The sequence below is a fragment of the Lathamus discolor genome, chromosome 3 (genome assembly GCF_037157495.1).
Source record: "Lathamus discolor isolate bLatDis1 chromosome 3, bLatDis1.hap1, whole genome shotgun sequence".
NCBI classification, from domain to species: domain Eukaryota; kingdom Metazoa; phylum Chordata; class Aves; order Psittaciformes; family Psittacidae; genus Lathamus; species Lathamus discolor.
In genome coordinates this window covers 88,994,968-89,009,531 of record NC_088886.1, presented here as the reverse complement: position 1 = coordinate 89,009,531, position 14,564 = coordinate 88,994,968, and the positions used below count along the sequence as shown (strand labels likewise).

At 40.2% G+C, this 14,564-nt stretch overlaps 1 protein-coding gene across 1 annotated transcript in view; it reads left to right on the top strand.

Moving 5' to 3' along the window:
- MYO3B (myosin IIIB) overlaps nt 1–14,564 on the top strand; it is a 195,543-nt gene that overhangs the window by 64,343 nt on the left and 116,636 nt on the right. The window contains exon 8 of the mRNA XM_065670620.1: nt 1,569–1,634. Within this exon, the coding sequence (XP_065526692.1) occupies nt 1,569–1,634 (66 nt within the window). The remainder of the gene's footprint in view (nt 1–1,568; nt 1,635–14,564) is intronic.

The window sequence follows — 14,564 nt, the reverse complement described above, 5'->3', positions numbered from 1 at the left end:
TTTTTTTCTGCCATTTCAGTAATGTGTGACCCTTTGCATTGAGCCCTCAAACGTAGCAAAAGACAAATTATTAGCGTTTCATTAAACACAAATTTAATCTTAAAAAGTTAAATAGCCTTCAGTGCTTCTCAAATCTGAAGTTGCAGACGAAACCTCTGAAAGATAACATAGTATAATATAACAGGAGATCTGTGAACACTTACTGTTACAAGTTGGTCCACCTAAATCTGAGTCACTTAAAATTTGGTCCACTTAATATGACCTATAGGCCTTGCTCTATATGTTTGTGTATTTAACTGTTACAGTAACAATCAGCAAGGAAAGTAATCTTATGTCAGCTAACATGGAACTTAAAAGCCTTATGGAAGGACATCTTGCATCTTTACATAGTGTAAAAATACTGTCTGCTTGATGTGCCTGTAAGAGTAACAATGATTTTTAACAGTTGTAGAGTTTACAATGTCATCTAAACTGAATACAGATTGAAATCAGGACTGAAAATCCTACAGATAGTTGACAGTTTTGTAGTTCTAGTGATGAAGATATTAATTCTTATAAAAATTGTGGTCAGAATCAGTGATCTAGGGTAAAGTGGTGTGATAGCTAGTTTAATCTTCCAGTAGCAGTTGATCCTTCCTGAATCAGGGTGAATTGAAAGGGAAATGTTGCGAAGTGCACTGTGAGCTGTAGGGACTACCAGCGTCAAAGGTGTTGACATAAAAGAATCACAGAATGATTTGGATTGGAAGGGTCTTTAAAGATCATCTAGTTCCAAACTCCACTGCCACAGGCAGGGACAACTTACACTAGACCAGGTTGCTCAAAGCCCCATCCACCCTGGCCTTGAACACTTTCAGGGATGGGACATCCAAAACGTCTCTAGACAACCTGTTCCAGTGTCTCACCATCCTCACAATAAAGAATTTCTTCTTATATCTAATCTATATCTACCCTCTTTCAGCCGTTCCACCTTGTCCTATCACTACATGCCCTTATAAAAAGTCCCTCTCCAGATTTCTTGTAGGGCCCCTTTAGGTACTAGAAAGCTGCTCTAAGGTCTTCCTGGACTCTTCTCCAGGCTGAACAAGCCCAACTCTCTCAGTGTCTCTTCACAGGAGGGGTGCTCCAGACCTTTGACCATCTTTGTGGCCCTTCTCTGGACTTGCACAAAGAGGTCCATGTCCTTCTTGTGTGGGGGGGCCAGAAGCTGAACGAAGTACTGCAGGTGGGGTCTCACCAGAGCAGAGGGAGACAATCACCTCTCTCAGCCTGATGGTCACACTCCTTTTGGTGCAGCCCAGGACCTGGTTGGCTTTCTGTGCTGCAAGTGCACACTGGCGGGTCATGTTGAGATTCTTGTCAATCAGTAGAAGGATATGAAAAGAGGAGCACTCTCATTGAATAAGCAGCAGCAGGAAAAAACCAACAGGTGTCTGAAGGATACACAGACAGTTTGAGCATTTTCTCCCTAGTGGAATAAGTATCATCTTTGTTGACTGTGCAATAATTCCAGTAAACATGAATATTTTAAACCCCAAAACCTTGTGGTTTTTTTTTTTTTTTTTCAGAAATCCACCTCCTACTTTGCTACATCCTGAAAAATGGTGCAGAGGATTCAACCATTTCATTTCACAGTGAGTTGTATTTTCTTCTAAAACCAGCTTATTCAGCAAGGCCTACATGTGTTCTGAAAACAGAATTCATTTATGGAGTTGTTGCTTTTGCAGGGTTTTAACTTAACTTTTCACAGACTCTAGACCATGCTTCACTTTTTGAAAGCTATACAGCACAGTTTGATCTCCTTACATAATTTGCTTCACAGCTTCTCTGAACTCTTTATATGATTTGCTTCTTGCTTTTGATGGACCTGGGACTGGTTTATAAATATACCTGATTTCCTTGATGATTTTGCAGTGAAATTTTGTGTCAAGGAGAAAAAAGGGTTAGTGAAAGTGACTTCTGGTTAATTTAACATAAGAATTTGAAAGACAGGAAAGGAAAAAGTTGCCCTTTTCCGCTTTACTAATAGTCAGGGTGCATGCCCAATATATGTAACTGAATGCTGGTTGTACCAAGAGTGTATATGTTACCTAGACTTTACCAGATTTCTGGATGCGGCTGTCACTGAACTAAAATATGCTTTGGCTTTTAAAAAAGTAAAGCAATGAAACTTAAGAAATTACCATTTAGTAGTTGTTAGCATTGTATTCAGAAGTCTTACAACTTTTATGAGTGATTTTTAGAGTTCTTCAGGATTTTGTTGTGACCTATTACAGCCTAAACTGTGTAACATGGGGAATCATAATATCAAACCCTTGGGAAGTTTATGCTGATCAAATAACCAAATACTTTGAACACCGCTCGTCAGTGTTGACTTTTCAAGATAGGTTTGAAAATACGCACATCTGCATCTTGAATCTGTTCTGTTCCTTAATGTGTCTTGTTACTTGTGAAGGAGTACAATATCCCTTTCTGATATGTTTTTCTGTCAGTTGTGTGGTAGTGTATTGCCATTTTAGGAGAAGTTAAAGACTACTGCAGATTTTATTAATAATATATTTGGATTTACTATGCTGATCTTTAATCAGGCAGGAAGATGAGGTACGCTGTAGTGGCTGGTCTACAGAGGAAGGTCATTGCTGTCATTACTGCAGTGTAACACAGAATCTCTTCCAGTGTAGGTGGTAGAAGTGTACTCCTCTAGAGCAGATTTACCCAAGTTCTGTTTCTCCATAATGCATGTCCTTGTTTACACAGCAGTGTACATTGTGATCTATGGCAGAATCAGTGTTTAATTACAAAAGTCGCTGGGTGGTGGATGAATTCCATTCTCTTACAGAGAATTCCATTTCTGTTATAGAGAAACTTTATTTACACTATTTGTGGACTGTAGCCTATGTTCTGAGGACTCTAACCCTAGTGGGTTGTATTCCACTTGTGCTTTAGGGAGGTAGTACCCTGCTAAATAAGATTACATTCTTTTTCAGAAACATTGTGGGTTAACCTTCACCATTGTTATACAGATTTTTGTTTCTTATTATCTCCCTGTTTAGAAGTCCCTACTGAGCTTGAGAGCCATACAAAAAAACTGTTTAACATTTCTTAACAGTTGTTCAGTCCTTTAATTCAGCATGCACTGTTCATGAAAAAAGTCATACGTGAGTATTTTTATGGCTATGCTTGTTTTTAATCTTGTCCCTTGGGGTCTTGATATCTTCAAATTATATATTTTAATCACATTTTGATTTTTAATTACTTTTGCTTAATTGCTTCCTCTCACCAGGAACATCTGCAGGTTCTCAGATCTTGCTTTGCATTTCTGCAGTAATACGTACAATGAAGTAAGGAAGTATGCTCATGTGCAGTCTCTTAACATGGGGAAATGAAACAAAATAAATATATTGGGTTGGTAGCTACATTTAACAGAACACTGAAATGGAATTCTCTGACATTGCTTCATTCTCAGACGTGTTAGTAGAGTTGTTTTGATGCAGAGGTTGCAAAATGTTTTTATGGGGGCTTGGCTTTACATTACTGGATTTTCTAGAAAAAAAAATAATGAAACATTGGATCATATAACTGCAAACCTTTTAGCCATTAGTGATAATTGGCTCATTTATATGCATTAGCTATGCATTTATTGATGCCCACCTTGTGACAGCTTAGTTAAGATAAATTAAAAGCAATGATTGTATAAATTCCATACTGCCTTTTATCCATATGTTAGGACCTTGCCTGATGTTTCTGTCACCCTTGTGATGAGTGGTTAGCTTTCAAGTAATTTCATTATCTACCTCCTTCCTGATGGCTAACATCATTTGCATAACAAGCTTATCTGGTTCAAGTTGTGGCCAGACCAGTGTACTGGCAGAAACTGAGCATGCAGCTTTGCCTAAGCATACTTTTGACTTCAGTTCTGTTTACACAATAATTTTATTTATGACAAGATTGCCAAACCTGGTCATTGTAGCTTTTTTTCACCCCACGTTCTCAACCCTTGATAATGCCACTGACTGAAGAGGCATTTTTGTTATAACTGTTCTCTCACATACTATAGAAATCTACAACATGCCCAAGTGTTAAGTTTCAATGTGCTTTTGTAGGTAACTCTTTAAACTGTTAAAATAGTAATCATATATTTTCAGAAATTAGGTCTGTATTTTTAACTGTGATTTTGCTGCCCCAAGAGATAGGATTTTCCCACAACATTTTGAAGTCCAATGCATTATTTACAGAATCTGAATGGAGAGAGAATCAAGATAGTTTTTAGCTGGTGAATTTGTTTCTGATTCCAGCATTGTTGACCGTGGCTTGAGATGAAGACTGTAATGTGTTGTCTTCCTAAAGACTTTTACAATGAGATAGCTAATCTGAGTTAGATGATTTGTTTAAAAAAAAAAAAAAGACAACACAATTTCAGCTAAGTCATCTCTGGCAGCAGCCTGGTTTTGTGTTTCATATCTACTGAGGTACATGCAGCACAGACTTTTAAAAGGCCAGTAAAATTCTATGTATGTATAATCTGTACTGGCCATGAAGAACTTAGCTGCTCCACTTATAAGATGAGAAAGAATTAATTATCTGTTTATCCACATATTAATAGGGTTTACCGTTCCTATAAGGGCATGTAAACAGCAACATCAGTTGTTGGAGGATTGGCTACTAACATTCTTTACCTATGTTTATATCTGTTGAAATAAAATCCCAGTTTTGAAGCATTCACCCTATTCATTGCCCATGAATGCTTATGAAGCTTTTTTTTTTTATCACTACAGCATAGATGGCATTGCTCTTCTAAGATAACAGTTTGTTTCCACCAGCATTTTAGACATACAGTGCTTTAGACTTAATTTGTAAGATAATACAGGCCATATGTTAAAATGTATACCCCTGCTTCACTAAAATTATCTCGCATGCCACAGATAATTTTCTTGGCAGTTTAAACCTTGGCTGATCTCTAGGGGCAGATAGAAGAGTTAGTATGTTCTAGGACCAGAAGGATACAATAACCTTTATTTACATTACATCACAAAATGTTAATTTCAATTAAAATGAGCAGTGGTATCTCCAGGGACATTCTCCTTTTAAATTTATTTAACCAATGATTAGCTATTATGGTTCTCTGAATTAATCAGTCATTCCTGAGCTGGAGGGAATTAAAAAATTAACAAATTCAGGAAGTACAAAAGTCAAAATGTGATGTTACAGTAATTAAAGTCAGCATTTATCATAAGAATGTAACTTTTGTTTTAGCAATGATGTTGCAAATACAATACAAATATAATTTTTAGTCTTGATAAACTCAATTTTTTTGTATTCAGTTTAAACACAGCCTTACAAGCTGAATTTCATATTGATGAGTCTACATTCAGGGTTATTCAATTAATAGATCATCTAGATTATCTAGGTTTTAAGTGCTCCATTTATATTCAACTTCTCTGAATGCAGATAAAATTTTTTCAAAGTCTGAGCAATTGTTTAGTGACATTCTGTTCATATTACACAAAAAATATTTTACTGTTTCTGTCACAGAGAACATGGTGTGTGTTTGACATAACTCATTAATTTCACTGTGTCTAAGAAGACAGAGGTTTGCAAATGTCAGAAATATTCAGATTGCGAGGTATAGTACCTGACAAAAGATCTCCACCACTTTTGAGTATTGTGTGAGATATTTTTATACAGATGAATGGGCATATATGATGGATACAATTATCCTAGCTTTCTAATGAGCAGTTGTAGTAAAAACCTGCAGTTTTAGGTGGAGGTGAGAAATACTTGGCCATGTTTGAAGTCCTGACCCTGCAAAGAATCATGCTAGATTTTACAAATGTCATAGTATCAGGATCTTTCACTTGGTGAAGGACACTGTTGAGATCCTTACCATTAGTGATAACCACTCATTCTTCCCTTGGTTCTCATGGTTTGTGGGTTTATTTGCTGGCTATTTTGAGTCATAAGTATTAACAGTAGTAAAGAAAGCGCAGTGAGAAAGATATATATCCATGGTGGAGTGGCAAGTCTATTTGGGAAGCATTAGCAATTCTAGGAATAGTATGCTGCGCAGAAGAATATAGTATTAGAGAGAGCATGTGAAGTAATTGTCTGATGAGACAATTATTCCTTATTCCCTTCTTCAAGCTCCTATTGTCATTAAGTGCTAGTATTTCAGTTTCTCAAGTAGTCCCTGCCTATTGCTCTTTCACTGGGATGCTTTTTAAGCTTAATTCTAAGCTTAGATGCTTCTAGAGTTCTAACGTTAATGCCATTTATTGGAAGGAAAGCATGTTATAATTGCTAATGCTTGCCATCTCTGTGCTTTACCTGAAATGAAATGTGAAGGCAGGATGTCCTGTCAGTCATCTGCCCTTGTAGAACAGAGACAAGAGATAAATTCCTTCTTCTGCAATTGAAGAACCTGAGACAAGGGCATCTTGCTCGAAGTCACTCAATAATCAGCAGCAGAGTTGGGACTGAAGCAGCCCAGCATACTTTTAGATTAAGGGAAGCTTAATGATGCGCCTGCTGTCCCCTTGTGGGCCCCGGGGTGTATGTGTCAGGTCTGTGACAGTAGTAGGAAGAATGTTACTGCCCGTGGACTCCCAGCTAGTACAATTAACCCGATCTCATCTGCCCAGGTGCTTGTGAACTTGTTAAAATGAAGGTGTCATAGCATGGCTGAAGTTGGGGTTTCAAAGCAGAGGGCATCAGGCAGTCAGCTTAACGGAGTATAAGTGAGAAACTTTTCCCAGCTTCTCTGTGATTCTAGCAAAGTGAACCTACAATTGCCCTTTTGGTGTCTGTCCTTATTTACTGGAAGATAGGAAAGAATGCAGTAAACTCCAAAGGAGAGAAAAATACTTCTGTCCTTAGCTGCCTTTGCAGCTATGACATAAAATGTAAAAGAAAGAAACTGACAGTATTCTTTCATTATGTCCTACTTTCTCTATGCTCCAGCTACGTCGAATCAGCTGCATGCTATAGTGTCAAAGGGAGAATGTTTAGTACAAATGCAAAACACTGTTCCTAATTAAAAGGTTCAGTTGTAAATAAGGTTCTAAAGGCTTTTTGTGTTCCAGGGTCTTCAAGGACAGGCCAAAGAAACAGAGCAGATCCATGCCTGATAAAAGGCTAGCAACTGCCAATTTAATCACACAATAAATCCCTAGAGTTTTTCTGACTGAATTTCTGTTGTCTCAAGTAAAACCCTGAGGGTTTCAACATGAGAAAAGTCTGACCTATTCTAAGTGCTGTAAGAAGTCCCACTCCATAGTTTCCATTGTTTTTTCTCCAAACCATGTATATATATAAATTATTGTGTCTGTTCAGCCCAAAGGAGGCTGGGAAACCTGTTGTTACTTGGTTTAGCTGTACAAGAGGTAGAGCTATTTACTACACTTAATCTTACAATTTCTGTGTGAGTGAACCTTTGTTGGTTTTCAGATGCATGCTCTAAATTACACTGTAGGATGCTTGATGGTAAAAATTAAACTGAAAGAAGATTTATCAAGAAAACAGGTGCTGATGACATTTCAGTGTTAGAGTATTTCATTGTTAGGGAAGATTAGTTAATTTTGCTACCAAAGGGCAAATCAATAATGATATGAATGTGTTCTGACCATCAGAATTTATATTATGTATGTGATGATTGAGTACTTTGTCATAATTCAGTCTTCCATCCTGATATCTGATTGTAGCAGAAGGAACAGTAAAATCCTTGTTATTTATCATGGAATGCTGGTTCAAGACAGGAGACCTATTTAAGCTATATATATACCCTTTGTGCCCAGCATTTGTTTTCCAAAGGGGCAACTATATATAGTTCTGAAGATAAGGTTATTTGTATCCTGTATGTCCTGTTGAATTAGGACTGAAAACAGAAATGCTGCTGGCAAAGCTGTCACAGTTTTTTAGTTCATCTTTGAAAACGAGTGACTTGCAGCAGTGGGGGATGGGCAGGCCTGGGAATGGGAAGCAGGGAAGCTTCAGGGAAGCAGGGAGGCTTCAGGGAAGCAAGGAGGCACAGCCCTGCATCATTATTACAAATGTAATTCCTAAAATGTCTTTTCTTGTCCACATCTCTACTGCATGTGACTGACCAGTGTTTGCCACAGTACGTGTGGTACAGAGGTAGGAGGAACAGGCAAAGCAATTGGTAAGAACAGAATCTTTTAACCAGTTAGAAAACAGTCTCAGAGATTATTATTTTTCCTTCCTTGACTGGAAAGTTTCAGACCTTATGTGCCTGGCCTAGCTGATCTTGCTTGTCAGTGTCTGTCCTTCCATTTCTCCAAGCAGAGGTGTCAACTCAGTTGAGGTCATGCTCTTGGTTTAATTAATCTTCCACCATGAAAGGACCTTCTGAAGAAAGTAGATAGGAAAGTATGGGGAGGAAAAAAAAAGTGAATCTCAAAACTCAGAGGCTACCTTCACCCTGCTTAGGGAGAGGATGAAGAGAAGATGAGCTTACTCTTTCTCCTTTCCCTCTTGGGAAATCTGTTCTAGATCCTCAGCTGAGCTGTCTCTACCTTTGGGGGGATCACAGTAACTGTTTTTCCTGGAACTGGGAGAACAGGAGCTCAGAATCTCAGGATGACCTGAAGTCCTGTTCAAGACCCTGGAAAGCTCTTCTATTCCAATAGGAGAATCCTGGAAAGATTCCTCACTGCTAGGCAGCAGGTAGTTGTGCAAGCAGAGAAGTATTTGGAGGACAGGGGGAAGTGGTGTAGAGCTGTATGAGGAGCAAATGGTGGAGAGAGCACATTGATGGGCCAGGGAGTGGCAGAGAGATAGGGACCAGAGGAGTGGCAATGAGAACTTAATCTAACCAATTGCTAAACAGATCAGAGGCTTTGCCCAGAGACTGCAGTGTGGATTCTCAGCTCTAATACATAGTCTGATACAGAATCATAGAATAGTTAGGGTTGGAAAGGAACTTAAGATCATCCAGTTCCAACCCCCCTGACATGAGCAGGGACACCTCACACTAAACCATGTCACCCAAGGCTCTGTCCAGCCTGGACTTGGACACTGTCAGGGATGGAGCATTCACAGCTTCCCTGGGCAGCCCATTCCAGTGCCTCACCACCCTTACAGTAAAGAACTTCTTCCTTGTATCCAACCTAAATTTCTCCTGTTTAAGATTGAACCCATTACCCCTTGTCCTATCACTACAGTCCCTAATGAAGAGTCCATCCCCAGCATCCTTACAGCCCCCCTTCAGATACTGGAAGGCTGCTATGAGGTCTCCACGGGGTCTTCTCTTCTCCAGGCTGAACAGCCCCAACTTTCTCAGCCTATCTTCATACGGGAGGTGCTCCAGTCCCCTGATCATCCTCGTGGCCCTCCTCTGGACTTGTTCCAACAGTTCCATGTCCTTTTTATATTGAGGACACCAGAACTGCACACAATACTCCGGGTGAGGTCTCACGAGAGCAGAGTAGAGGGGCAGGATCACCTCCTTCGACCTGTTGGTCACGCTCCTTTTGATGCAGCCCAGGATACGGTTGGCTTTCTGGGCTGCGAGCGCACACTGAAGCCGGCCCATGTTCATTTTCTCATCAACCAACCACCTTCTCCGCAGGGCTGCTTTGAATCTCTTCTCTGCCCAACCTGTAGCTGTGCCTGGGATTGCTCCAACCCAGGTGTAGGACCTTGCACTTGTCATGGCTGAACTTCATAACGTTGGTGTCAGCCCACCTCACAAGCATGTCAAGGTCCCCCCGGATGGCATTCCTTCCCTCCAGCATATCAACCGAACCACACAGCTTGGTGTCATTGGCAAACTTGCTGTGGGCGCACTCAATCCCACTGTCCATGTCACCACCAAAGATGTTGAACAAGACCAGTCCCAACACCAATCCCTGAGGGACACCACTCATTACTGTACTCCTGCTGGACATCGAGCTATTGACCACAACTCTTTGTGTGTGGCCATCCAGCCAGTTCTTTATCCACCGAGTGGTCCACCTATCAAATTGATGTCTCTCCTATTGAGAGACAAGGATATTGTGTGGGACAGTGTCGAATGCTTTGCACAAGTCCAGGTAGATGATGTCAACTGCTCTACCCCTGTCCATCAGTTCTGTAGCCCCATCATAGAAGGCCACCAAATTGGTCAGGCAGGTTTTCCTGTTAGTGAAGCCATGCTGGCTGTCACCAAGCGCCTTGTTTTTTATTGTGCCTTCCAGGAGAATCTGCTCCAAGATTTTGCCAGGCACAGAGGTGAGACTGACTGGTCTGTAATTCCCTGGGTCATCCATTTTCCCCTTCTTGAAAATGGGGGTTATATTTCCCTTTTTCCAGTCATCGGGAACTTTACCTGACTGCCATGATTTTTCAAATATGATGGATGACAGTGGCTTAACAACTTCATTCACCAGCTCCTTCAGGATCCGCAGATGGATTTCATCAGGTCCCATGGACTTGTGTACGTTCAGGTTCTTAAGATGGTCTCGAACCAGATCCTCTCCTACAGTGAGCCTAGGGTCTTCATTCTCACAGTCCCTGCGTTTGCCCTACAAGACTTGGGTGGTGTGGTCAGAGCCTTTGCCAGTGAAGACTGAGGCAAAGAAGTCATGAAGAACTTCAGCTTTCTCCAAATCCTGTGTAGCCAGTTCTCCTGATAGCTTCTGGAGAGGGCCCATGTTGTCCCTAGTCTGTCTTTTACTTGCAATGTAGTTATAGAATCCTTTCCTGCTATCTTTCACATCCCTAGCCAAGTTTAATTCTAACTGGGCCTTAGCTTTCCTAACCTGGTCCCTAGCTTCCCAGACAACATCCCTGTATATTCTTCCCAGGCCGCCTGTCCTTGCTTCCACCTTTTATAAGCCTCTTTTTTCCTTCGGAGTTTCCTCAGCAGCTCCTTATCCATCCAAGGAGGTCCCCTGGCCCTCCTGCTGCACTTCTTTCTAGCTGGAACGCAACACTCCTGAACTTGTAGCAGGTGATCCTTGAATATCATCCAACAGTGTTGAGTCCCCCTGCTCTCTAGGGCTATATCCCATGGAACCTTACTAAGCAGGTTCCTGAAGAGGCCAAAGTCTGCTCTCTTGAAGTCCAGGGCAGTGAGCTTGCTGCACGCTCTCCTCACTGTCCTGAGGATCTCGAGTTTGACCATCTCATGATCGCTGCAACCAAGGCTGCCCTGGAGTGTCACATTTCCAATGAGCCCTTTCCTGTTGGTGAGCATGAGGTCAAGCATGGCACCTCTCCTTGTCGGCTCCTCTATTACTTGCAGAAGGAAGTTGTCTTCCACACAATCGAGGAACCTCCTGCATTGCTTGTGCCAAAAAAATATAAAAAAAGTGAAGTAATAGTTTCTTCCAGATATTAATGTATGCATCTGCTCAGCCTGTAAATGATAAACAGTGCTGAGGTGTCTGGTTGGATATTTGATTTATGAGACAAAATAAGTTCCAGTAATCCACTTTCATCAGAAAATGTAGTATTCACAAAATGTAATAATTGAAGAAAACAAAATACTGGAGATAAATCATAATTCAACTAAGCTGTAAGTGTTGGGGCTGCTTGGTTTCTTTTTTTCTTAAAGAAAGTACTTGTGGCCAAATGGATTATAATAGATCTGAAAAGAAATAACTGCTGCTGCTCTGTTTAGGTTTGGCTGCAGCAGTGAATGACATTAGTAATTGTTTTCTATTTCTGAATGCACAGGAGACTTAGACCACCATTGCAGTTCTTATGAAATCTATTTCTTTCCACTTATTCATTAGTAAATATTAGCTCATGAATGCTGAACTGATGAATATCTCTTCAGTCATCTGATTTGCTACTTGCAAAATGGCAGTTTACGTTGTTGAGAGGTAGCAGTTCCAACAATGTTATCATCCAAATGCAAGCAGCCAGTGAATTTTTAGAGGCTGTCTCAGACAGGCCTGTGTGTATGGGAGTCTGCTCTGATCCCCTGCTAATAAATGCTTCATCTTTGCCTGTAATTGTGGCAGAATGGAAATGGTACTTAGGAGCCTGGCTGTGAGATTGCAGCAAATGGCTGCAGCCTATGTTTAATGTAGTGACACTAATGAATTCTGAGAATTAATTTTCAGCTAAGAAAGCATGATGGGAGATACTAGAATTTAAAATTAGGTAATGGATTGACTTTCATTAAAGCAGACATGTGCAATGTTTGTTTCCTTTTCAATCCACTTACTTAGCCTTCATGTTATTTTAGATCAAAAAAAAATAGCAGACCAAATATTGTCATATTTTCATCATACCTTAGATAAAACCCATCTTGCAGTAGATTTGCTCAATGCAAGACACTCTCACCACTTATTTCTTTTTAAAATAATTTCCATGGGCCAAACAAATGGCTTAATCTGTAGATACAGCAGATTTTGGGGTTTTATATGTAACTGCAGCATTGTTGTTTTTTGACAGTGCCTAGGCTAAGTGTCCAAATTGGTCTTAAGCAAATGCTCAGAAGGGCACCTGAAGATATTTTAGCGTTCTCCTTTCCTCAGAAGCAAATCCTTCAGTGACAGGACTTCTTAATATTGCTCTTGCATAATCCACACACTGATTTCTGTTGGCTGCACTAAGAATATTTTCTGATAAGTGACATTATAAAAGCTGTTTTGTTAGTGTACTCTTCTGCTTTCAGATGTTAATATTGCTGGTTTTTTTTGTGTATTACTTCTTGATTTCTCTTTTTTTTCTGGCCTCTACATGGAATATATTTGCTGACTGAATGTACTGGCAATTTTGGAATCAGGCACCCATATGATTAACTTTTTCACACATTATGTCTGTATTTCAGCATGCAGGTCAGTAGAAGTGCTCACCTTCATGCAGGCTTCAGTGTTATAAGATATTTTGTCTGATATTCTGTGTTTTTTCTTTCTTTCTGAAGAGCAATACAGTGTCAGTACTGCTTCCAGTGTAGATGATACGTTACTGAACGCTTGCAGTGACACTAGTAGTCTGATGCATTCTTGTTCACTAGCACATAGGTAGTGGCTCAAGAACTGTTATTTTACAGGTAACATTGACTTACCAAATGCATGCTGCTGCTGTTCCTGTGTCACTAAAAGCAACACAGTTGAAATGACAGTGTGTAGAAGCAGAGGATATAAATATACCTCAGAATATTAATAGGTCTTGTCTACACAGAGAGGACAAAGGAATATGGATCAAGAGGAGAAACATCATGTCTTTACAGCGTCACATGACAGCTCTCCATCCTCCATTCCTTTGCAGCAGGCATGGTGATAAACCAGGTTGGCACTGACTATCTGAGTACACACTGAGCCCATAGTACCTACCTACTAAGCTGCAAGCCAGTTACTGGCACTTGAAACATAATGAGTTGTTTCTAGAAGTGACTGTGTCAACACTTCCGCTGTTTCAGAGCAAAAGGAGAGTGTATATGCCACAGACATTCAATTCTCTATGGCCTGCCTGGTCTTTTTTCTGTTGCTGTGTTCCTAATGTGCTAAGCACTTGCCATTTAACTTGATAGATTAAAGTAGCTTCAGCGGAAATGTACATTCTCCTGTTGGGTCTTTTTCCTGAACTGATGCAGAAGTACTCACACAAGAAGTTAACTACATGAATTTAAGCAGCTGTCCCTCACCCTTGCACTGTGTTGCTTACTAGCTCTCTGCCTTGTTGTGGAGTCTAACCACTGAAAGGGATCTGTTCTTCCGATACAGGCACAAACTTGGCACAATAGTAGGTGTGCTTTCTGAATTTGGAACAGAGACTTTGATCAGAGGCAGAATTGTGTGGATGTGTTTTGTATCATTAGCTTGGTCATATGAATTCATGAAGCTTTACTTGTGTTTCAAGTGAAATCCAAGTGACCACAGATGGAAAAAATATTCTACTACCAGAGAATGAGGGCTGCATATAGGTGAAACAATATATAAATTTGGTGGTTGCAGAGCAGAAGAATAGCATGCATGAAAAGCGAATAGTCAGCAGGGACTGGTAGGAGTATGCAATGGAAGAAAATATAATCCTGAAGTCGTCTTTGAAACCACCTCCCTGACAGAACTTACCTATGCTCATTGAAACACCTGCCAGAACTGAACAGTTAGCATTTCAGGCACATAATAGAGAAGCTAAATAGAGAACCTAAAATGTTTTCCTTTTGTCTTTTCTTGTTGGGCTTCCTTAATGAATGCGGTATCCTGGATATTCGGATGTTTCACCGAGGGGCCATCTATATGGAAAATTTATCTTGCAACTTCTGGATCTTGCCATTGCATGTCTTTGGAGGTGCATTCTTCCAGAGCTCAGAGTAGAATTCATATTAATAACTACATGCCAGCATGTAAAAACTTCTATGTTCTTTACACTTCTGGTAAACACAAGATGTTCTGTCTGAAACGATGTGATTTCTTGAAGAGAATGTGTTTAATATTGCTGTTATCTGAAAAGCAACTGCTATGACATCAGGGCCTGTTGCAATTACAACAACGGGTAATGGTTTTAAACTAAAAGAGGGTAGATTCAGACTAGATATAAGAAAGAAATTTTTACAGTGAGGGTGGGGAAACATTGGAAGACATTGTCCAGAGAGGTGGCAGATGCCCCATCCC